Consider the following 26,232-nt stretch of genomic DNA (forward strand, 5'->3'; position numbering starts at 1 on the left):
AGAGAAATAAGACGGAGAATATATTATTGCCCTTATATAAATCGATGGTACGCCCACATCTTGAATACTGCATACAGATGTGGTCTCCGCATCTCAAAAAAGATATACTGGCACTAGAAAAGGTTCAGAGAAGGGCAACTAAAATGATTAGGTGTTTGGAAAGGGTCCCATATGAAAAGTTATTTACTTATTCCCATAATACAAGAACTAGGGGTCACCAAATGAAATTAATAGGCAGCAGGTTTAAAACAAATAAAAGGAAGTTCTTCTTCACACAGCGCATAGTCAACTTGTGGAACTCCTTACCTGAGGAGGTTGTGAAGACTAGACTATAACAGCATTTAAAAGAGAACTGGATAAATTCATGGAGGTTAAGTCCATTAATGGCTATTAGCCACGATAGGTAAGGAATGGTGTCCCTAGCCTCTGTCTGTCAGAGGGTGGAGATGGATGGCAGGAGAGAGATCACTTGATCATTACCTATTAGGTTTACTCCCTCTGGGGCACCTGGCATTGGCCACTGTCGGTAGACAGGATACTGGGCTAGATGGACCTTTGGTCTGACCCAGTACGGCCGTTCTTATGTTCTTATGAAATGAATAGTAGATGAACATCCTAAAGCCAAGTATCAGAGGGGTAGCCGTGTTAGTCTGGATCTGTAAAAAGCAACAAAGAGTCCTGTGGCACCTTAAAGACTAACAGATGTACTGGAGCATAAGCTTTCGTGGGTGAATGCCCACTTCGTCAGACGCATATCCTAAAGCCAAATAACTCAATTTCTAGTCAGAAACCAACATTCTCCTTTGAATGAAACAGATATTATAGCTATTTGGAATATTTTTCATTTATCCCCTTCCCCCCCTCTTTTGGTGCCCTTCTCTTAGGGAAACACTCATCTCAATGACACTTTCTGCTTAAAAACTGCTTCAACTGTCAATCAGAAGTAGATGTCTAAAAGTTTTTGCTGGTTATAGTTTGGAGATCATTGAAAAAAAATCACCATATATTCTATTAATCTAAATTGTTAGGTTGACATTAATAAAACCAATTAGAATTAAAGAGGAAGTGAACATGTGTGAAGGATAGCAGTTATTACACCCATAGAACCCTTTCACAGGGAGAGGTGGTGGGGAGGGGGAGAGAGAGAGAGAGAAAGAAAGAGAGAGTGGAACATATTTTAGCATATCCTCAGGCTGGGAAAAACCCAACAGTTTCCTAATGAGTTTTCAAAGGCTAAATGTCTACATACTGGGTTCAATATTTTGACAGTTTATTCTCTCACACCCCCAAAAATAGCATTCTGTTTGAAGTATGCTGCGGTAAATTCCAGAAATTGCCAACTCTATTTATGATATAGAAATGGAGGCTTACAGTCCTAATAAAGATAATTGTGTATATTCTTTCGGAAGCTCATTTTGTCAGGTACAGACATGCCATATCAATCAGAAAGCTAGAAGACCCTGTTGAAACCTCAACGTGAAATTATTCAGACATTTCTACAATCAGACTGGTTTAAGTCATGTCACAATCCTACTAAAATATGGCAAGGAATATTGTTTAAAAGATTCCTATGGGTCAAACACCACTATAACTGAGTCCTCTAGATGAATTCCACTCAATTAACTTATTAAAAATACTGTGCAAAACCTTGTAACTTAAACTATATTGTGCATCCAGATATTATAGTGAAAGATGGCATTTAAATACTTGCAGTCAGTACAAAATAATAATAAACATTCCATCACATTCCACTAAAGATGTTTTAATGCAACATCACCAAAATACAAAAAAGGCATAATTTAAATGACGGCAATGTGGGTCAGGGAATGTGCCTTCTTTTGTATTTATACAGTGTCTAGCATGCTGTGGGCATGCCAGAAACAACCAACCAATAAAAATACATGTAGTATCAATGCTTTCAATCTTAAGAAAATTATAAATTAAAAGAATATAAAATTAATTTGGGGAGAACATGTTAACTGTTTGAAAGATACAATCAAAACAAACTATTCTCCAAAATAACAAAACAGTACCTCGCGACTTTTTCCATTCACCCACTATACTCAGGAATTAAACACATAGATAACATCCCAGCTCCCCTCTGCCCCTTCTACCTTCAAAAAAAACAAACACACACCCAAGCAGAAGCAGCAGCACATAAATTAGATGAAACCTAATCCTAAATACTGAGTAGCACAGTAGTGCTAAATGTATATTTTTGTTAACTTAATTAATTGGTTTGTGTCTTTATAAAGAAATAAAAATTGAGTTAAACTGATTTTTATCACTATTTTCTTTAAAACAACTAATTTAGAATACCAGCAGACTATAGCTCTCCTTCCTGTATGAAAATCTAGTTCATTCATTAATGTGATTCATTAATGTGACACCACCACTGATAATCCACTGAATTTAGGGTAAAGGTGGAGGCACCACAGAAACTTCAGTTTATGTACCATCTCCACCACAAGTGCTCTGCAACTTCCATTGGCTCCCTGTTTTCTTTCCAAAGCCAACTAAAGGCACAGTTATCTGCAAGATACTCAATGAGTTTGTGCAGTAATGTTCTTCAGTAGAAAAGGCCCCAAACTCTGATACCATCTGGGAGGAACAGATGGTGACCAGACAGGCCAAATTAATAACAATGAAATGAATAGTTACCTTCTTGAGGGGTTCACAGGAATGTCAGGTCAGGGCATTAAGGAATCAAGTTAAGGTCCCATGGAAAAGCTCAATGAATCTTAGAAGGATGATTTAAGGATGTAGTTCTGAGGAAATGTTTTATATCTGCACGAACAGAAATCCTTTTCCTGCTTATGGAGGTAAGGATGCTAGAGAGTGCAGACACTTGACATTTTAAGGTTGAAATAGTGATGTTCTTGTTCAAACATTCTGGAAGAACTCCAAGATCTACAATATAGAAGACACAGAAAGAGACCACATTTCCTGCACCACTGCTTAAATTTCAGCCAAGTTCTAAAACAAGAGAAATTAGTAGAAGCCTTCCTAAATGCACACAAGTGGAGATGATGCCTTTAGAATAGCGCTGTCCTCTTCATGTGAGACCACCCAAAAACTAGCCAGTTAGCTTGACCTTGTCTTTCTTATAAGTTTCCTCTAGCGGCAGATCTCGAATCTAAACCAGTGGGGGGCAATCTGCTGCCCGGCAGGATAATCCGCTGGCGGGTTGCCAGACAGTTTGTTTACATTTGCACGGCCACCCGCAGCTGCCAGTGGCCACGGTTTGCCGTTCCTGGCCAACGGGGGCTGTGGGAAGTGGAGCGGGCTGCAGGGATGTGCTGGCCGCCGTTTCCCGCAGCTTCCATTGGCTGGGAACGGTGAACCGCGGCCACTGGAAGCTGCAGGTGGCCATGCCTGCAGACAGTCAATGTAAACAAACAGTCTCGTGGCCCACCATCGGATTACCCTGATGTACCTCGTGCGGCCCATAGGCCGCAGGTTGCCCATCACTGATCTAAACTGATCTAGAATGAAAACTGCTTTCTTAAGAAATCAGAATTCTCACTGAAAAGGCTTTTCCACCTCCTGGTTCCTGTTTAGACTGAAAATTCTCCGTCTTACCAGGTGGCTACTCAAGGGCTCCTGTGTCTGCAAGAACTCTTTCTTCTCTTAAACCCTCTTAGGACAATGAGTATTGATATACTCTGGACAAAAATGCCGATGAAGGACTCCTATGCCAGCACTTTGATCTAGGGGAGGGCACCTTGAAGACCTCTGCCACAAGCTAATTATTCGAAGTTTCTCCTCACTGCTGTAAATGCAGAGACCATCCAGGTACTTTACCAGTGGGGTGAAGCAAGAACACATCTTTTTTACCTTCATGTCTTTCTCCTCCTTGCTGCACTCCATAGAGGTAGGCCAGGAGCACCAATGGAGTCCCAGCAGTGGAGAGGAACTGGACCCTTAGATCTCCAGCAAAAGGGAGGGAGAAGTGAAGCTCAGAGGCACAACTGGGTACTACTGAATAAAAATCTATACTTAAGCAAGCTCTTTTTTCTTTTCTTTGGGGTGTGTGTGTGTGATGTTTTTTCTCTGCAGCAGCAGGTCTGCTTAAAGCTTTCTTGCAGCTATGGAGGCAGAATGAAAAACTGACAGGATCTTGTGTGTGGCTAGCCATGCCCTCTCTGTCAGTGACTCAATGGTCTGGTTCTGCCTACGTAGGCTGCATGTTGGTTGGGAGACGCTGATTAATGGAACTGTGGATCTTGTGGACAAAAGGGTCTTAAGAATAATTGAGAAAATTCCACAGAATTTCAGAAAACCTTCACTAAATCAGTCAGCAACAGCTGCACCTAAGGACACGGGGGGAAGTGAGGGATTTCCTGTCCCCACTGTTACACTCACCAAATTGATAGGAATCTACATGGGGCACTAGGTCCAACAGGCACCCCTCTCCAATAGCTTGGTGGAACCTTCACGTCCGGCTCACATAATCACTCAACTTAGAAAGATTGATTTCCCATTCTCCCACTGATTGCTGGTCATCCTTCATTCTGCCTATTATCACAACTCTCCAGCTGTCAATTGTTACCCTCTCTACCTCTGTCTCCCTCAGTTTCTCACCCACTCCAACTTCAAGTGTCCCACCCCAATATCATCCCTAAAACTAAGTAATCATAGAATAACACAAATATTTTTAAAAACACATGCCTTTACCCTGATCAGTTTGCTCATGCCATCCCCTGGATCAGTCTGTCTGAATATTATATCCCTTTCTCTCAACCTTCCTCCCACTCTTTTTAGCTGCCAATCCTGCAAAGAGTACTGATCAAGCAGAGGCCTGCATCCATGAGGAGCACCACTGATTTCAGCGGGGCTCCTCCTATGTGGAGCTTCTTGGAGGATTAGGGCCTTAGCCTGTATTCTATTTGGAGCAAGGACTTTCTGTGACCCACAAAACCACTCAATGGCAACTGGCAAAGGGTTCACAGTTCTGTAAGAGCAACTCCTATGAGTAGGGCCCTACTAATTTCACAGCTGTAAAAAATGTGTAATGGACTGTGAAATAAGCCCTTCCCCTTGAAATCTGATATTAACCTTGCTGCTGGGAGCGCCCCAGGCATCGAGCTCCTAGCTGCAAGTCCCACTGGGCTGGAGAGGGAGAGGACTTGTCCTTCCCCTGCATGGCCCCTCTCATGGGGAGATCAGACCCACCTCGGAGTGCCTCCCCCTGCTGCAGGAAGCTCCAGCCTTGGAGGTTCCTGCAGCTGGAAAAGACTTGTGGAGGTGGGTCTGAAATCCTCCTGCTTCTGGAAGCACCCCAGCCAAGGAGCTCCTAGCTGTGAGTCCCTGCTGGGCTGGGGAGGGACAGGACTTGTCCTTCCATTGCATGGCAGCCCTCGAGGGGGAGGGGATCAGACCCACTTCTGGGTACCTTTTGGATTGGGACCCCCATGGTTACAACACTGTGAAATTTCAGATGTAAACAGCTGAAAACATGAAATTGACCAATTTTAAAACCCTCTGGCTGTGAAATTGATCAAAATGGACTGTGAATTTGGTAGGGCCCTACCTATGAGGCCTGACAAACTCACTACACCTAACACACCACTTTCATGCAATGTATCCAGAAAATAATGCCGTGTAAAGTATCACATGAAAGCCAGTGACACACTAATCAGTATAGGCATTGCAAGATATATGTACAGCTGGTGTGAAAGGAGTTATGTGTACATACTAAAATATGTTTTAAACCAGTGACATCAAGACTGCGGCTCGGAGCCACAAGTGGCTCTTTAATGTGTCTCCTACAGCTCTTTGCAGTACATGATATTAAAACACTGTATGATTTGATTATTAACCAATCTAAGATGTTAACCAATCAGGATGCTTTTATTCTGTTATTAATCTATTGTAGAATACAGTCATTTTGCGATGAGAATATAAATACAATTGTATTAACCAATTGTAGAATAGTCATTTTGCTGTGTGAGAGTGTGTGTAACACACACACCCACACACACACACACACACCCAACCAGTAAATGAAACAATGCATTCCAACTACTGTGGCTCTTTTGGATAATGTTGATTGCTAATTTGGTTCCTGAACCACTGAAGTCTAAGTATAACCGTTTTAAACTATGTAACCAGGCAGAGCTGACAAATGGGTTTTCTGCCAGACAACGGAGATCTATTCACCTATCCCTGTCTATGATGTAAATTAAGCATTGTAAGCAAAACACACTGGAAGCTACATTTACATACCAAATCAACAGAGAACTGTTAAGTCAACAGGAACTGAGCACACAGGAAAACAAACAACAAGGGAGAAGAGTTTTCTCTGGGTGTTCACTTCAAAAGCATATACTTCAAAGGTTTACAGGACTATGTCTGCAGCACCCTGTTATTCATCACTCAGGGAGCAAGAAGGACAGAGCTTTTTGCATCCATGAATGGTAGATCCCAGCCATGCTGGCTGGTGATGCTGGAAAGTTGCTTTAGATGAGAAATTATTTAGACAAGGATTTTAGCTTATTAAAGCTAAGTTTAAACTTTTAGAAGCGTGTTATACTTTTGTTTCATATGTAACCATTCAGTTTCCAATATTCTTACTCTCTATTCATTTGAGTCTGTGAATCTTTGCTCTTTGTTAATAAACTTATTCTCATTTTTATTACAAATACATCTCACTGCTGTGTTATCAGGCAAAGTGTGAACCCTCTGTTGAATCAAAAAAGCTGATGTGTATTACTGTTCTCTTTGGGGACAGCAAACTTGCTAGTGTCCAGTGGCAGGGCCTGAATGCTGCAGGGTTTGGGGGCTTTGGTATACCTTTTGTAACCTGCGAGGCACAATAAAGCAGAGCTCTGAGGAGTGTGTTTGAGTGGCAGAGAAACTGGTGGTGTTCAGGAGCGGACATCCAGCAACCACAGGAAAGACTCCCTCATGCTGGAGGCAAAGGTAATAAGATGACTCGAGGCAGCGTCACTGTAGTGGGGTGGTCACCCCGCTCATGCACTGAAGGGTTTAAAACAGCCCTGGGAGAGGGCTGGGGCGGGGGAAAAGCTAGGCTGATTGGGGGAAGCAGCCACAGGTGGGGCCACGCCCCAATCAGGCCACGGCTGGCCCTATAAGAGGGCTGAGGGCCAGAAACTGGGAGTCATTCTCTCTCTAGCTTTTTGAGAGAGAAGGACCTGGCTGCCTGGGAGATGAGAAGGGTACCTAGGGTGGAACAGTGCTGAGGAAGGGTAGAGGGAGCTGGGGAGCTCCAGCCTAGCAAAACCTCAGGCTGCAGGCCTAGTTAAAGGCCTACAAAAGGGTACTGGGGCTGCAGAGAGGCAGCCCAGAGGATAGGCAAAGGCAGAAGGTCCTAACCCCCTTGCCGATGATGAGTGGTTTACAGACTGCAGTCCGCCCCAGAGAGCGGGGGCTAGATGATGACTGGCAGTGGCCACTGAGCCAAGGTGGGGATAGAGGGTTGGGGGTTCCCCTAGGTGGGGAGACCCAGATTGTGGGTTACTGCTGGGTCAGAACCCTGATGTAGAGGGGCACCAGAGTCCGGGAGGGACACGGGGGGCCTGTGGCAGGTGAGACACCGGCCTGCAGAGGGCACTCCGGGCTGGAAGAGCTAATTCCCAGGACGACCAGCAGGAGGTGCCACGCAGGTGAGTCATCGCATCACACTGTCCGCTTACATGTTTGCACATGACACAACAGGGCCCTGATCTTGATTGAGGCCTTTTGTGCTACCTAAATCTATCCTTCTTTTACAGATGAGGAACTGAACTGCAGAGAGATTAAATGTCACGCCCAAGGTGCCAAATAAAATCTCCAAGTGAATTATGATACTAGAAGAAAGATGGAAACAGCAATAATAGAAAGATGTTTCTGCATTTTTAGTTCTACTATCATTACACCAAAGAAGCATGACAGTGCCATCAGCTAATCTTGTCAAAACTTATTTAGGTTATCCTGAATAAGGAGATAAAAATTTATTTAATTTCCAAGGTTGACCAGAGGGCTGAGGGCCAGAAACTGGGAAGTGTACCTGCACACACATTGTAATAAAATTTGAGTCTTCATGGGTACCATGGTGTAGCTCCAGAAACCGAAACAAATGTGAGGAAAAGAAAGCAATATTTCAAAAAGGGAGCTTTTAAAAAGGATTCCTCTACTAAAGGTAATAAATATTTTACTAATACAAAATACACAGAAAATTCAATTGTCCAATGATGAGTTATTGTTCTAAATTTGAAGACTAAATTCAATCATTAAATTATAAAACAAAGGGATTTTAATTCAGCTTTAAGTGCAAATCTCAAAGCAATTTTAACTCTGAAGTTGTAACAGAAGTCTTCACAAGAAATCACTAAGAAATGATAAACTGGTCTGTTCTCTGGCCTGGGCAAGTGTCCTTAATCCTATAAAATAGATCTACACACACACTGTGTTGGTGCTTTTATTTTACATTAGATTTTATTCGCAGTTTATCTGAGAAAGGCATTTCATTTCTGTGGTAGATTTTTAGCAATAAACTGTTCCTAAAACCTTGTAATACAAAGATATTTATATTAAATTAATAGAATTCATATGATTTATTTAGATTATAACTCTGATCTGGAACTAACTTCTCATACACTGTATAGGACCTAGCACATTTTGGTGCTACTGTAACAACAAAAATAGAATTAATTCAGTAGTGTTCTTGCTAAAAACATGGATCAAACCACTTGGACTTCAGTTTATTCAATTTTACAGTATTTTACTGTAATTCTACGTATTCTACAGAAGTCTTTGAAAACGTATAGTAAAATATGATTTATAACAAATTGTTCTGCTCAGACTTACAGTGGCAAATCCTTTAAGATGTAGGGTATAAGTTAGATTTCACATATTAATAAGAAAACTTCACACAAGGACTACAATACAGTACATGTAATTATAAATTGATAAATGTGAATAAATTTTGTTCCATTTGCCACCTAGCACTGAAGTTCACTGGCATGGCACTATACAGCAATTTTGCTTTCAGTACTGCTTTGAACATTTCATATATGATTAGATCAAGGGGCTATCATCTGCATCTGGCAAAGCAAGGTACAGGGAGGGTGTCTCTATGAAGCATTTTAAAAACAGAGATTATTTTTATCCTCAAATTCCTGAAAGTAATTGCTAATCTGGAACCTCTTTCTCACACTTCAACAGCACCCCTACAATGGGAGTTGTGCTAGTACCCACCACAATGCTTTATTATACATTTCTCTACCTTCAAGTTTCCTGCTTCAGGCAATAAATGAGTACCATGGTATTTTTTTTTCATTAACTTGCTCACTACAGTTTCAGATTATTTTCCTTGGCTTTTTGTAGAAACTTTTCTTTAGAAATTGTAATGTCTTCATTTTCTTTGTCAGAAAATGTTCCTTAGCCCAAGGGTTTCATTTCTCAGTAACCTACTATTTTATTAAACACATTTTATTTTTATGAAAATGCAGTTAACTTTATAGGCTTGGATTAGGCCCATAATGCTAGGTTTGTGACTATTTTACAGTCTCAAATATTTTATCTGATCATAATATAAGGCATAAATGAAATTTACTCAATGAAAATAAAACAAGATGTATACATTGGATATGGGACTCAGTACCCATACTAAATAAATAAACAGCAGTTTACCACAAAATCTTGATGATCTGCTTTACATAGTTGGGGTAACACTACAATAGCACCAATCACTCCTCTCTAATAGAGCTCATAGAGTGGCAACATCCAGCTGTTGTTCTTCCCAAAAATCCTTCATCTGAGGAGTCAAACAGGGATCTATCCCATCTCCTCTCTGCTTCAGTATATGAGATCACATGGAGAGGTAACAAGGCATTGTGGGCTGTCTCTCAACATTATATCAATGATATCCTGCTGTATTAATATTTTCTATAGATACAACCAATGCTATCAAGATGGCTAAGGTCTGCAAGAGAACAACACTTGGAAAAAGAATAGCTAGCTGCAAATAAATCTAGGCAAGACTGAAGTGATGTTGATCATGAGGGAGAAAAGTTACAATGACTGGTGAGGACACTTAAATCATCCTATCATTGAAGAAATCTGCCCCTATTCAAAGTGGTACACACCCTGGACTCATCCCTAACGCTGGGTTGTAGTAGTAGTGACAAGAAATGCCTTCTTCCATCTTTAAATTGCTAGGAGACTTCACCCCTTCTCTTTGAATTAGAATCTGATGACGATGATCCACTTTCCTCACCACCAGACTGGATTATTTTAACTGTGTGTGTTTAGAGCGGAAGGTGGAAGCAATGTAGAGGTTCCAGCTTTTGTAGAATGTAGGTGTCTCTTCAGCAGAAAGAGTCAACATGAGCACATTATCCCTGCTCTCCAATTCCTAAATTGGTTCCCTATCTACTTGTGTTGACAATGCAAGGTCTTGATCCTGATTTTCAAAGCCATCAATGGGGTTAACCCCCAGATACATCTATGACTGCAACTCTATCAATGACCCACCAAGACAACCATACTTCTTTTGGATAAAGCAACAGAGGGTCCTGTGGCACCTTTAAGACTAACAGAAGTATTGAGAGCATAAGCTTTTGTGGGTAAGAACCTCACTTCTTCAGATGCAAGTAATGGAAATTTCCAGAGGCAGGTATAAATCAGTATGGAGATAACGAGGTTAGTTCAGTCAGGGAGGGTGAGGTGCTCTGCTAGCAGTTGAGGTGTGAACACCAAGGGAGGAGAAACTGCTTCTGGTGTAGGGTGGTGTTTGTACTGTGGTGTCTAGGAAGTGGACCTACACGGGAGGTCCACTTCCTAGACACCACAGTACAAATAAGCGATGGCCACGTTAACACCACCCTATACCGAAAACCCACCGATCGCTACGTCTACCTTCATGCCTCCAGCTTCCACCCTGGACACACCACACGATCCATCATCTACAGCCAAGCGCTGAGGTACAACCGCATCTGCTCCAACCCCTCAGACAGAGACCAACACCTACAAGATCTTCACCAAGCATTCTCAAAACTACGATACCCACACAAGGAAATAAAGAAACAAATCAACAGAGCCAGACATGTACCCAGAAGCCTCCTGCTACAAGACAGGCCCAAAAAAGAAACCAATAGAACTCCACTGGCCATCACCTACAGTCCTCAGCTTAAACCTCTCCAATGCATCATCAGTGATCTACAACCCATCCTGGACAATGATCCCTCACTTTCACAGACCTTGGGAAGCAGGCCAGTCCTCGCCTACAGACAACCCGCCAACCTTAAGCATATTCTCACCAGCAACCAAGCACTGCACCATAACAACTCTAACTCAGGAACCAACCCATGCAACAAACCTCGATGCCAACTCTGCCCACATATCTACACCAGCAACACCATCACAGGACTTAACCAGATCAGCTACAACATAACCGGCTCATTCACCTGCACGTCCACCAATGTTATATATGCCATCATGTGCCAGCAATGCCCCTCTGCTATGTACATTGGCCAAACTGGACAGTCACTACGCAAGAGGATAAATGGACACAAGTCAGATATCAGGAATGGCAATATACAAAAACCTGTAGGAGAACACTTCAACCTCCCTGGCCACACAATAGCAGATGTAAAGGTAGCCATCTTACAGCAAAAAAACTTCAGGACCAGACTCCAAAGAGAAACTGCTGAGCTCCAGTTCATTTGCAAATTTGACACCATCAGATCAGGATTAAACAAAGACTGTGAATGGCTATCCAACTACAGAAGCAGTTTCTCCTCCCTTGGTGTTCACACCTCAACTGCTAGCAGAGCACCTCACCCTCCCTGATTGAACTAACCTTGTTATCTCCATACTGATTTATACCTGCCTCTGGAAATTTCCATTACTTGCATCTGAAGAAGTGAGGTTCTTACCCACGAAAGCTTATGCTCCCAATACTTCTGTTAGTCTTAAAGGTGCCACAGGACCCTTTGTTGCTTTTTACAGATTCAGACTAACACGGCTACCCCTCTGATCTTTTGGATAATGCAGCTACAAAAATCAGGATGAAATGCAGGAGCCAGAGACAAAGTATTCTTGGTGTGGGGGCCTGGCTGCAGAATGAGCTACTAAGTAACATTTGACTAGCCTTCAGTCCAGTCAATTTTAGTGATAAAAGATGCTTATTTTACTGCTCTCACCACAGCTGCTAACAAAATATGATGGTAATACCTTACATACCTTGGTGGATCAGGGATACAGGTGTGGTTACTGATGTATCTGGAAGTTGACCCTTTGACAACATACACACTCAGACAAAGACAACATACACATATATACCCACCTACATAAAAATCATGCACAGTAAGCAAACTCTCCATAGAATCTGGTAAGGACAAAATCCAGAATACCCCTGACTTCAGTATATCCTTTACTGGATTGATTGGATTTTAATTTACTTCACTTCCAGTTGTTAATGAGTGAGGGGTTTTTGGTCCATACTATAAAGGAGGTCCAAACTATATAATCATAATGCTTCATTGTGGCCTTAAAATCTATGCCAAAAATTAATAAAAGCATCATTTCCTTCAGTAATCCTTGGAGGAACATTTGATCTTATTCATAGTTCATCTGAGAAAGAGGCATTTAATCTGTGTGGTAGATTTATAACAACAAACTGAAACATGAAAAATTGTGTTCTTCTGGGGCACTTCAGTTTAGGCGACGTGCTGGAGATCTCATGCAGCTAGTGGTAAAACATCATTAAAGTTTCTGAAAATGATAGATAATTTTATAACACAAAAGATATTGCCCCCAACATGAGGCAATTCTATTTTCAAATTCATTATAATGGATAAAGATTAATCAATCACTGGAATGGAAGTTGGTGGTTGCCTAGTCACCAGTGATCATGACCTAATTACATTCAATATGGGCAAACAGAAGAGAGCCAACCAGTAATCTATATAGTTGGTGCTTTAAAAGGGCCAATTTCCCAAAACCAAAGAAAATTATGAGCAAAATTAATTGGGAGGAAAAATGTAGGCAGAAAAATGTGAATGAAAATTGGGAGTTCTTTAAGAGCAGTTATTAGATGGCTAAAAAGCTATGCTTCCACAATTCAGAAAGGAGACAACGTTGGCTAAAAGATCATCCTGGTTCAGTGGTGAAGTGCAGGGTGCAATTAGAAATAAAACAGTAACGTATAACATATGAAAAATATGTTACTATAAATCAGACATTATGAAGTGCAGAAAATTGATAAGGGAAGCTAAAGACATCAGGGGAATTCCATCAAAAATGGAAAAGCTGAGAAATTAATAATGAAGAATTACAGGATAGAAATGTAATTAATATTAATCAACATGATTTTATGGAAAATAGGTTTTTATCAAACAAACATGATTTCATTCTTTGATGAGATTATAAGTTTGATTGACATAACTGTATAGATGTAATATACTGTAGAACCTCACAGTTACAAACACCAGAGTTATGAACTGACCAGTCAACCACACACCTCATTTGGAACCGGAAGAATACAGTCAGGCAGTAGCAGAGCAACAACAACAACAACAAAAAGGCAAATACAGTACAGTGTTAAACGTAAACTACTAAAAAAATAAAGGGAAAGCAGCATTTTTCTTCTTCATAGTAAAGTTTCAAAGCTGTATTAAGTCAATGTTCAGTTGTAAACTTTTGAAAGAACCACCATAATGTTTTGTTCAGAGTTACAAACATTTCAGAGTTACGAGCAACCTCCATTCCCGAGGTGTTTGTAACTCTGAAGTTCTACTGTACTGGGACTTCTGTAAGGTGTTTTATTTAGTACTGCATAACATTCTGACTAAAAAGTTAGCACTACACAGTATCAATAGAGCACACTTTAAATGGATTAAGAACTGGCTAACTGATGGATCTCAAAAAGTAGTCATCAATGGGGAATCCTGGGGGCCTTTCTAGTGGGATTCTGCAGGGCTTGACATTACTCAATATTTTAATGTATGATCTAGAACAGGAGTTCTCAAACTTCATTGCATCGTGACCCCCTTCTAACAACAAAAATTACTACACGACCCCAGGAGGGGGGGACAGAAGCCTGAGCCCACCCAAGCCCTGGTGCTCTCGGGAGGAGGGCAAAGCCCGAGCCCCACTGCTCTGGGCAGGGGGGGCCAAAGCTGAAGCCCAAGGGCTTCAGCCCCAGGCAGGGGGACTGCAACCTGAGCCCTGCCACCCAGGACTGAAGCCCTCGGTCTTTAGCCCCAGGCGGTGGGGCTTGGGCTTCAGCCCTGGGCCCCAGCAAGTCTAAGCCAGCCTGACCACTCCATTAAAATGGGGTCGTAACCCACTTTGGGGTCCCGACCCACAGTTTGAGAACCACGGATCTAGAAGTAAATATTAAAACACTGGTGACAAAATTTGCAGATGACACAGAGTGTTGGAATGGTAAATGATGAGGACAAGACAGTCATAAAGAGCAACCTGGATCACTTGGCAGCCTGAGCCCATTAAAACAAAATATGTTTTAATATAGGTGAAAGCAAAGTTATACATCTAGGACCAACAAGTGCAAGCCAAAGCTACAGAACTGAACTGTATCCTAGAAAGCATTTGGGGATCATAGGAGACGAGCAATTCAACATGAGTTTACAGCATGATGTTGTGGCAAAAGGGCTAATGTGAGCCTTGGATGTATAACCAGAATTGTGAAGAGGAAGGAGATAATTTTAGCTCTGATACTGGAAAATTGTGTTCAGTTCTGGCATCCATATTTTAAAGAGGATGTTGAAAAATTGGAGAGGATGCAGAAAAGAGAAACAAAAATGTTTTGAGAACTAGAGACAATGCTTTACAGTGAAACTTAAGGAGCTCATTTTGTTTTGCTTATCAAAAAAGACAGAGGTGACTTGATCACAATGCATAAGTACCTTCACAGGGAGGACATACTGGGTAGTAAAGGACATTGCATATATAAGGCCCTGTGTGAGTCGTATTTAAAAAAACAACACAACAGTGCCCCAGTTAAGTGTTTTAATTTCACAGTAAAATCCTTTCAAGATTTACACTATTGTACTTAATCCAATATAGAATGCTTCTTATTCAATCTGCAAGAGTCACGTATCTGGTGTATTTTGCAAATGAAAGCAAAGAATTTAGTAGTGAAAAGATTAAACATGTGCATACAATGTATTATCTGATTTCCAAATACACCTCCCCAAAACACAACCTGACTTCTTAAAAATGTAAGCAGTTATACTTTTCTTTATGTGGCTAATGCATTCTTGTGAGGAATTGATGGGCAGATATAGATAATGGCTGAAATAATCTGATATTCAATTCCATGCTTCCAGTTGTACTTTTTTTGAGAATAGAAGAGTTAGAAAATGCTCTTAAGTTAATGAAAAAAATCAAGCACTATCACTATGAACATGTGGCATCTGAATTAAAAGAAAAATATGTTTCTTGCTTTTTTTAATCTTCACATGGATATGAGAGAAATCTTTACTGATTACATCAATCAAATTTTTTTTTCTGAAACATTCAACACTATCCCTCAATATGAGAACAACAAAATCCCCCAGAGCATTATTTTTTCTAAGACAAATTCATTTTTAACACCCTAATTTAAAAGTCACAGGTTCTATCAGACCCCAGCAAAAGTACCATCGGACTTACCCAATGTGTCTTTTAGATTTTTAACCAGGGAGCCTTTCTTCAAGCTGTTCTTTCGCTCCACGTAATTTGATGGCACATATCCCGTTTTGTTGGCCGCGTTTCTTACCCTCCACCATGTTTTGGAATCATCCAGCAGCCAAAGACGCTCATTCTTCTTGATGTCAAGTTCTTGGTCCTGTTGTGCAGTGTAATCCCACTTTGCTATAACAATAACTTCTTCTGTCATCTTTCATGGAGTCCCTCTGCCACAAAACAGTGGAAAAAGTTCATTAACACACTATACTTGTACCCCCCTCCATTATTTCAACATGAAAGCGTGTAAACATACACTCCTTTGGGAAAAAACAGGCATATACAGAAGAATATAAAAAAAATCATCCCTTTTTGGCTTGCCAAACAATACAATAATCAAACTGACCTTTCTTAAAATTAATATCATTATTTTATTTTCTCACTAAATTAGGATATCCTGGGAATAAATTCTAGTCATAGCATGTGTTTAACTTTCTTCTTCTGGAATATTATACAATGTTATTAGGCTACAAGAATAGCTATAAAAGTTTTTAAACTTAACATATATAACACATTTAGTCTCTATACACACAATTATAAAATTGTTCCTACATTCTTTAAAGATCCTGTTCTTAATAAGAAAACTAGTAGTACAGTCCAAATAAGATTTTTCCTTTCCATCCTCATTATCACACTTTCTACATTACATCATTCTATAATGACCTTCATTCTAACATGTTCCTTACACACATTCAAAATACTTAGGTTTAAAAAGAAGAGTGTGGGCTTTCCCCCCCAAAGAGGAAGATGTGACATTTTGGGTCTATTTAATTACATAATGAATTTGTAGTTCAGCAGTGAAAATAGTGATGTTCGTCTAGTCTATAACATTTTAAAGACTTTACTGTACTGCTTTTTGAGCCTTTGTTCAATGACCCGGGTAAGGGATAGAATATAGTTATGCCATCTTAGAAGCCCTTCTTCCCTTTTGTACCCTGGAGTGGCATGGCAGGAGGTGGCAGAGGAGAGAGTCAGCAAGTAGGGGGAACACACAGCCACGGCTCGTCTCACCCCCCATCACTCTCTGCCCACTGATTCATGAGGTTTGACAAGATTGGGTGAGTAGCTCCTTCTGTCCACCTATGACTGGAGCTGTAATCTGAATAGCTGTTACTCAGTTGAGCAGGAGAAGCCTTACTCCCCTTTACTCACATCATGCTGAGTAAGGTCAAGGAACTATTTAGCCCTAAAAAATAAGGCGCTTTCTTTAAAAATAATAATAATAATAAAAAGCCTGCAAAGCATACGTTTCAAGAGATAATAAGTACAGTAACATTCAAATAAATAATAAGAGTCTGCCTTATTTCATCCTCTCAACAACTCCTTGGTGATCTTTGACTGAAAAGTAACACATGAGATTTCTATATTAAACAGCATCAAATTATTGCTTTTTGATCTTTCAGGGATAGTACAGTAGCTGTTTTTGAAAGCATGAAGTCAAATGTGTGGACATCTCAAATGTGTTACAATCTGGTAGAAACAGTTATTAAAATACTTTTCAATTCTAAACGCTGAGCACATTTTCTTTGTATCATTTGCCTTTAGTACCTTGTTTTTACCAGTACACTATTACAATTGTAACATGTTACAAACTATTTTAAGAGCTCTTATATGGCTGTAAGGTAATAAAAGCAATTATTTTGGCATTTTCCACTCAGGAAATTATAATATTTGAATAGAGGCTAATTTTGAAAAGTGATTGCAAAAATAGTATTTTGGAGGTTTCATGTTTATGGTGGTCTTCATTTCCAGATCCAACTTGTGTAGTACCTACCTACAGTACAAGCTATGCAAACTCAGAGCTGTTGTGACAAAATGAAGGGGAAGTATGAAAAGACAAATGTATCTTTAAAAATCAAATAATTAGAGACCACAAACACTAAGATGTCCTAATGATGACTGTATGATTATAGCATGATGCCATTACAGAACTGAGTATCAGAGGGGTAGCCGTGTTAGTCTGAATCTGTAAAAAGCAACAGAGTGTCCTTTGGCACCTTTAAGACTAACAGAAGTATTGGAGCATAAGCTTTCGTGGGTGAATGCCCACTTCATCAGACGCAAGTAATGGAAATTTCCAGAGGCAGGTATAAATCAGTATGGAGATAACGAGGTTAGTTCAATCAGGGAGGGTGGGGTGCTCTGCTAGCAGTTGAGGTGTGAACACCAAGGGAGGAGAAACTGCTTCTGTAGTTGGATAGCCATTCACAGTCTTTGTTTAATCCTGATCTGATGGTGTCAAATTTGCAAATGAACTGGAGCTCAGCAGTTTCTCTTTGGAGTCTGGTCCTGAAGTTTTTTTGCTGTAAGATGGCTACCTTTACATCTGCTATTGTGTGGCCAGGGAGGTTGATGTGTTCTCTTACAGGTTTTTGTATATTGCCATATACAAGTACAAGACTGTGAATGGCTATCCAACTACAGAAGCAGTTTCTCCTCCCTTGGTGTTCACACCTCAACTGCTAGCAGAGCACCCCACCCTCCCTGATTGAACTAACCTCGTTATCTCCATAATGATTTATACCTGCCTCTGGAAATTTCCATTACTTGCGTCTGATGAAGTGGGCATTCACCCACAAAAGCTTATACTCCAATACTTCTGTTAGTCTTAAAGGTGCCACAGGACCCTCAGTTTCTTATTATAGAACTGAGTTATGGTTGTCTGGGTATTGGATACTGCTGATCCATTCTTCCAACTAAAAAAAGACAAAGTAAACTGACTGTCACCTCAAAACAATGGACAGGACAAAAATGTGTAGCTAACATGGAAGTCATGGCGTGAAATTTTTTCTGAAATACTGAAAGAGTTCAGAGGTTTGTCTACATCCTCATTTCTCAATTGGCAGAGCACAGGACACAGAGTAGGAAGCATGCAGCAGCTAGAGATGAGATGGTGAGTTTGAACACGAATCTATATAGATAATTCTTTTTGATGAATTTAAGAAAGGGTTTTGAAACTTCAAATAATTAGTTACAGACAGTAAGTGGGTTCTTTACAATTCACAATAGCTGCAGCCTGCTGGAGGAAGAATAAGAAATAGGTGGTATTAAGATCCTTTGAAAACTGAATTTTTAAAATAATTTTACCCCTCTGATAATGACAGACATAGTAGTTTTGAGCTTTTGAACCAAGTTCCTGATAAACTGACATCTCTGCCCTCAGTTCATATAAAATGGACAAACACTTCACAGATCAATAACATGATGTAGCCATAGGGAGATTGTAGTTGATCCCATTCCAGTTGTTGGTGCTGTCAATACAATCTCTCTCCGGTTTAGATTGGTTTATTTTATTTTCAGCAATTGTGAACTGGGATAGTCAATTCTCACTACTCCAGTGGATATGCAGAACATAAAGAAAGTTACTAATATGCTACTAGTGAGGTTAATTGATGGTATGGTTGTGCAAAAGAGCAGCAATTACCAGGTTTGGGGTTTTGATAGAGGTTAGCTCACACCTAAAGGAAGGTTAAAATTGAATTTCTCACCTACTTGAAAGATTACAAGACTTTCTATAAACAAAAAATGTTAAGACAAAGATTCTCTTTACTGAGATCTGCCACATTTGACATCAGGTGTCAAGAACAGCAGCCTTGTGCTCTCACTGATATAGGAGAGGCAGCTGTGTGAACCTTGTTTTTTTGTGATAAGGGTTACCTTATGCTCCTCCTTTTTATGTAAGTACGAAAACTATTTTCAGCACTGGAAGAAACAGTGGTCTACCATATTTAATGCTATGGAGCAGATTCCTGGATTTAGACGAGCAGTGCTGAACACAGGACACAGTGTGTACGTGCACTGGGGAGCCTGGAAGAGGGCAGCTAAGTTTTTTATTCCTCTGATCGTGGGGATGACCAGAGAGCTGAACTGGCTCACTGCATAATTTAGAGCAGTCTAAGAACTGATCTACATTCTCTTTAGCTACAAAGGTTCCCTCTTGCCACCTGGCCACACCCAGGAATGCACCTTATGTCTGGGGGAAGAGCAAATGTAAAGACGACACTGACAACTCTAAAACATTACCAAGGGATTCCTCTAAATCAGGGAGTTCCCAGCAGCCTTTTTAGGGCAGTTTTGACCTTTTTGTGCTATCAGAACAGTGAAAGAGGATGGGAAACATGGTCCAAGATCTGGTGTTAGATGTTAAAAAAAGGTAGCTGTCCTAATGTAGAATTGGCCAAAATGTCAAGTTATGTTCAGAATGCAACCACTGCACTATATGATTTTATAGAGATGCAGGGAAGGCAAGTTTAAAACCACTATAATGACTTGCCCACATAGGACATGATTCAATAAGGTGTTTAAGCTTGTACCTAACTTTGAGTATGTGAGTAGTCCTACTGAAGTCAATGGAACTAATTATGCACTTGAAGTTAAGCATGTGCTTAAAAATCTTGTTGAACTGGATTTATATAGCTGAAAAAGAAGAGGGAGGAAAAAGGAATACAGCGCAAAAAGATATAAAACTGCTCTACTGGGGGGCACAAAACAGTGGAAAATTGGTTTTAGAAGAGGAAAGAGAAGCTGCACTTTTCAGAAAGGGTCAAAGAGGACACAAGTGGCACTTCTACATTCATAAGTTTAATTATTACAAACGTTTGATAGACTGGGATGAGGAACTAAAGTTAACCACAATAACATCCATAGTCTATGTCACTAAACTGGGAATAAGGAAATCTGGATTCTCTTAGGGCTGATCTACAGTAGAAAATTAGAGTGACCCAAAAAATCCACATCCCTGAGCAACATAGTTAAGACAAGCTAAGTCCCAGTGTAGAAACCGCTCTTGGGGAGGTGGATTACCTATGCTGATGGGAGAACTGTTTCCATCGGCATAGGTAGTTTCTACATTGAAGTGATACAGCGGTGCAGCTGCAATGCTGCAAATGTGTTGCTGTAGAATTTCTAGTGTAGATAAACTCAATCTCTGCAACACACTGTATTTAAGCAAGTCAGTCTCTCTGGGTGAAATCTTGTCCCCACTGAAAACAACAAGATTTTTGCCAGTGACTTCAGTAGAGCCAGGTTTTTAGTGTTTGCCTCGATATTCCCATTTGTATCTCACAAGGGGGCTAAGAGAGGGAGGTAACTTACCAGTAACTGGAATATTCTTTGACATGTATGGTCGCTATCTGTATTCCACTGAGGGTAATGTGAATGTGCCATACGTCCGGAGCCAGAGCTTTTGAAAGTAGTAGTGTTCGTTGGTCCACCTTGTGCCCTTTCACTGCACCTTGTGGTTTCGCCTGAGGTGATAAAGGCAGGGTGGACCGACCACATCTCCAGTTCCTTCTTTACCACAGACTTATCAGATCCGCAGCAGAGGGGAAGGAGGGTGGGTTTGGTACAGATAGAGACCACAGATCTCGAAGAACTTTCAGTTACTGGTAAGTAACCTCCCCTTCTTCTTCGAGTGATGTATTCCACTGAGGGTGATTGACAAGCAGTATCTATATATGTAGCAGGTGTGAGGATGATGACTGAACCATGGAACAAAGGACCACTGTACCAAACGAAGCATCCTTTGTCGAATCATGCAGCAAGACATACTGAGAAGAGAAGGTGTGCACCGAGCTCCACGTGTCTGCTTTACATATATCCATGAGGGACACGTCGTGGAGTGCAATGGGCTCATTCCCCATCCAGTGGGGATCGTCCTGCTAGTTCATAGCAGAGCATAATGCACCTTGACACCTATTTTGAGATCCTGTGTGTGGAAATGGCCTGTCCCTTCATTCTTTCTGCTATGGCCACAAAGAGGCTTGAAGACTTATGCATTGGCTGTATCCTCCAAAGGTAGAAGGCCAGCGTTCTCGGTACATCCAAAGAGTGAAGGCATTGTTCCTTGTTAGAGGAGCATGGTGTAGGAAAGAAGGCAGGCAGATGTATGGATTGATTGAGGTGGAAACCTAAAACCACCTTTTGATAGGAATTTGGGATGTAACTGAAGTGAGATCTTGTCTTTATGGAATGTGGGGAAAGGTGGATTTGCCATCATGGCTCCCAGCTCGCCAACTCTCCTATCAGAGGTAATACACACTAAAAAGGCTACTTTCTTAAAGAGAAGAAATAAGGAGCAGGAGACCAGTGGGTCAAAGGGAGGATTCATTAATGATGGGAGGACTAGGTTGAGGTCCCATTGAGGGATGACAGCTTGAACGGGCGGATACTTGCATTTAAGGCCCTCTAGTAGTCAATGGGTGGGTGAAGATAGAGTGCCCTTCAACAGGTGGGTGAAAGGCACTAATGGCTGCTATGCGCACCTTGATAAGAGTTGACGGCCAGTCCCAAAGCCTTTAATGAAAGAAGGTAGTCTAGGAACACAGGAGTATCCACCGCTTCGGGGGCAGTCTCTGTGGCATTCCCAAGTAGTGAAACGGGCCCACATGGCCTAAGATCTTGGTGTGGAAACCTTTCTGATATTGGAGACAACGTCGTAAACCACCAATGAGCATTGCTGCATTAGCAGATGCGTCCATTCAAAAACCAAGCTATCAGGTGGAGCACCTTCGGATCTGGTTTCTTGAGTCTGCCCTTGCATTGTGTGAGCAGCTGAGGGAACATTGGTAGTGGTATCGGCGGGTATTTCAATATACGGAGAAGAAGTGTGAACCAGAACTGGCGTGGTCAGAATGATGCTATCACGATTACCATTGCCCTCTCCCATCTGAGTTTGTTCAGAGCACATGGTAGGAGAGGCAGTGGTGGGAGGGCACAGTTAAACTGGTCTGACCAGTTGACAGTTAGGGTGTCCCCCTGCAAATGGGCGCCTAATCCACCCCTCGAGCAATACTGGATGCACTTGGCATTGGTGAGATGCAAAGAGGTCCCTGATCGGGGTTCCTCATCGACTGAAAATGTTCATGACTACTGAATCGTGCAACTCCCACTCATGGTCGGTAGTGAAATGTCTGCTGAGGGTATTGGCAATCACATCCTGGGTTCCCGGGAGATAGGTTACCGAAAGGAGTATGTAATTTGACATGCACCGCTTCCAGAGGCATATGGCCTCCACACACATCGCAGGGGATCGCGTACCTCCCTGCTTGTTTGTGTAAGATACCATAGTGGTGTTGTCCGACATGATGAGGACATGTTGAGAGCGGATAGTTGTTAGGAAAGCATGACATGCCCTGCAAACTGCTCATAGCTCCAGGATGTTGATGTGCATTCTGACTTCTCTGGTCGACCGGTGCCTTGGGTCATGTGTTTTGCCATGTGGGCACCCGAGCCTTTGAGTGATGTGTCCATTATGACTATGATGGTTGGGGAAGATAGGAAGAATGATTACTGGTAAGTAACCTCCCCTGCCTGTTAGCGAGCAGGGTATTGACGCCATGGGCTTGTCCGGGGACAATAATCAGGATCCTTCCAGCTCTGCTAGTACCAACGGGAATAGGCTGATCGAGGCATCATCCAATCCCAGTTGAGTGTCTTCTTGGTGAGAGGCAGAGTATCGGCACTGGGGATTCCCCCTGTACTAAACGGGATGGTACTGATGGTGAATATTGGGCCCATGAGTTCCAATACGGCCAACCCTGGCTGATCCTGCTGTTGCACTTGTGGTGCCAAGGAGCCAGATACTAACGTCCTCTCATTTGTGGGAAGAGAGGGTATTGTCACGGTGTCGGCTGGACTTTATGATAGCTTTGCCCCTGAGAGGCAAATAGAATGACCGGTTTCCTCTGCTTCTGAGAAGGAGTCAGAGTCCAGCAACGCTGGCAGTGTGGACGGAGAGGGTGGTACCATATGGACACGTCCCGATGGCAGCAAATCCGATGCCAGGGACTGAGACTTCATTGTAGGATGTGGTACCTCTGCCTGTGGAGACTGTCCCAGTTGTAATACAAACCACTCGAGCAGTTCTGCATTAGTGCTGAGTATACTTGGAGTCCAGGTGACTGAAATTGCAGGTGGTGCTGCAGCCAGTAAAGTCACTTGCATCGGTACCCACAGTGCCCTAGACACTGAGGGTGTTGGTTCCAAGCCTTGTGGGTCTGAACTGTGGACCAATGCATCTGGCAAACACTGCGATTTCTTATCGCTTTTGTGAGCCCTGGAATGATGTGCCCCTTCTTGGTCAGTATTGCCATACTTACATGCATGCTTCATAGCGAGGCCCAAATGTGGGATCCGTAGCACTGGTACCAGCGGAGTTGGACTGTGTCTCCACAGCAAGAGGTGCACTCTTCGATTATTCTGGTTGATGTACGGGGGTATCCTCCAGCCAGAGGCCAACTGTGGCCCCTCATGACCTCCAGGAAGTGCTTTTTTAAATGGAGGACTCTGCCTTCCCACAGACGGGCAGGGAAGGAGAGGCAGAATGTGCACCTGGAAGTAGGGTAGGCTTCCCCCAAATAGAAGAGACAACGCTGGGGCTCGTCATTGAGGGAGAACAAGCAAGGACACGAAGAGCAGACCTTGAATTCTGGCCTCTTCTGCATACTCCAGTACCCAGACCAGGGTTCTGGAGGGAGGGAGAGAAGAAAAACGCTGAAGCGGCATCCGTTCGCAATTAAAAAACAAACAACAAAAAAAAACCCAAGAAAGTGTTTAAAATAAAACAAGAAAGTGCTTAGCAGAAGGGGAACCGTAGGAGCAATATCCCAAGTCCAGAGAACCTGTAGAACTTTCAGAAACAAGAAATCCAACAAATTCTTTCAGAAACAGTATAAGACTTAAAAATACTGAGCTAAGAGAGAAATAAAATGATTTTCAGCAAAATATGTCACCAAGGACGAGAAGAAAGCAGGAGCTCTGACTCAGACCATGCATGCGGTCAGAAGAAACTGGAGACGTGATCGATCCACCCTGCCCTTTATCACCTCAGGTGAAACCATGAGGTAGTGCAAGGGCCCATGCGTGGACTGATGGACACTACTACTTTCAAAAGCTCCGGCTTTGAGAAAGATGCATATTACCCTCAGTGGAATACAATACGGACCATCACTCGAAGAAGGCGGCAATTCTATTAATGTATGTGAGGTATTCACATATTATACTGAGAGATGCTATATAACAGACTATCAACAAAAGAAATAGGTTGGAGGGGTTGCACATGGGGGAGAACCCAACCAGCAAAGTTTCAAGAGAATTAAACATCCATCCAAAGCATCAGTGTCCTTTGAAGATCTGCTATGTATATTATATATTTTTAAACAATCCAGTCAAGTGCAAAAGAGTCCTACAGCAATGTTAATGAGACTCCCTCACACCAAGAAAATCTTTGGCTGGGACCTACCCTGTTTCCCCGAAAATAAGACAGTGTCTTATATTAATTTTTGCTCCCAAAGATGCGCTACGTCTTATTTTCAGGGGAGGTCTTATTTTTCCATGAAGAAGAATACGGTACACATTTATTGTTGCGGCCAATCGGTGAGCTGCGCGGCGGCGCCCGCCGCTACAGTCCAGAGGAGTCAGACGCCTTACGGTAGCTTCGGGGCCTTATATTCCAGGGTGGCCTTATTATCAGGGAGGTCTTATTTTCGGGGAGGTCTTATTTTCGGGGGGATGCCTTATATTACAGCGAGAGGCAAAACTGGAAGTAGGTCTTATTTTCGGGGGATGTCTTACTTACGGGGAAAGACGGTAAGTTCCCTGTAAGCTCTGCGGCCATGCTCAGGGAGCCCGACCAGCCAGGACTGGCCTATCCCGCAGTCCCAGTCCCAGAGCTGCCACAGTGTCACACATCACCTCCATACTGGTGCACATAACAAAATTCATTCCGCACATGTGTGGGAAAAATTAGAGGGAACACTGGCTGTGACAACTGCTTTCTGGCCTCTTTATACTGCCAAAGCAACGCAAAGGGACTGGATCAAAGTAAAGAATCTGGCCCCTGATCCCCTTATGGCTGGGGTCAATGATGTCACTTTCTAAAAGACTTCAGCACATGTTTGGAAATGCTTATTTAACTAAAAATATAATTGCAAACACAGCTGTCAATTTATACATGGAACTTAGCCGTTTCTCACCATGTGAGTATTAAGAATGTTTTACTTTGCAATATGGGTTCAGCTTTGTTTTTAGCTTTATTAGTGCAACAGATGGGTGGCTATTTGTTTTTCTTACATATGTTACTCCAACTGGAGTTTCCATTAAATATTCCTGTGTTCACAGACATTCCTCAACTAGGTTAAAGACCTGAGTTCAAGGTTTCAGCCCAATTATTGAACATAGTCACATTCTAACGATCATATAATTTTTAGCAGAGTTTTAACGGGGTCCTGACTCAGTTATAATAGCAGTGTAGACAGGACGTTAGAATCAGTGTTGTAAAGGAAAGACAGGTTACTTTCTGGGAATGGACGTTATTCAAATATATTTCCTCCACAAAGCCATACTCTTTGAGATGCTATGTGTCTCTCTGGATATTAACCAGCAGTTGAAAAAAAAATGAATGAAACACAGTTAGAGAGAATGAGGACTGCCTGACTAAAGAAAGACTAATCTCATTATCAAACTGAGATGGTAATACTGAAAAGTTGCTCCAAATTGCCACTTTGCAAATTTCACCAATGGAATTATTGAGACAAG

The 26,232-nt window shown here is 41.8% G+C and overlaps 1 protein-coding gene across 5 annotated transcripts in view; it reads right to left on the minus strand.

Moving 5' to 3' along the window:
* Positions 1–26,232, minus strand: part of NCK2 (NCK adaptor protein 2) — a 205,353-nt gene that overhangs the window by 41,063 nt on the left and 138,058 nt on the right. For all 5 annotated transcript variants that reach the window (XM_024204500.2, XM_024204491.3, XM_024204471.2 and 2 more), the window contains one exon: positions 15,625–15,866. In XM_024204500.2, the coding sequence (XP_024060268.1) occupies positions 15,625–15,850 (226 nt within the window). In that variant the 5' untranslated portion in view covers positions 15,851–15,866. The remainder of the gene's footprint in view (positions 1–15,624; positions 15,867–26,232) is intronic.

Source organism: Terrapene carolina, unplaced genomic scaffold, assembly GCF_002925995.2.
Source record: "Terrapene carolina triunguis isolate 2854851 unplaced genomic scaffold, T_m_triunguis-2.0 Scaffold21, whole genome shotgun sequence".
In the NCBI taxonomy this organism is placed as follows: Eukaryota; Metazoa; Chordata; order Testudines; family Emydidae; genus Terrapene; species Terrapene triunguis.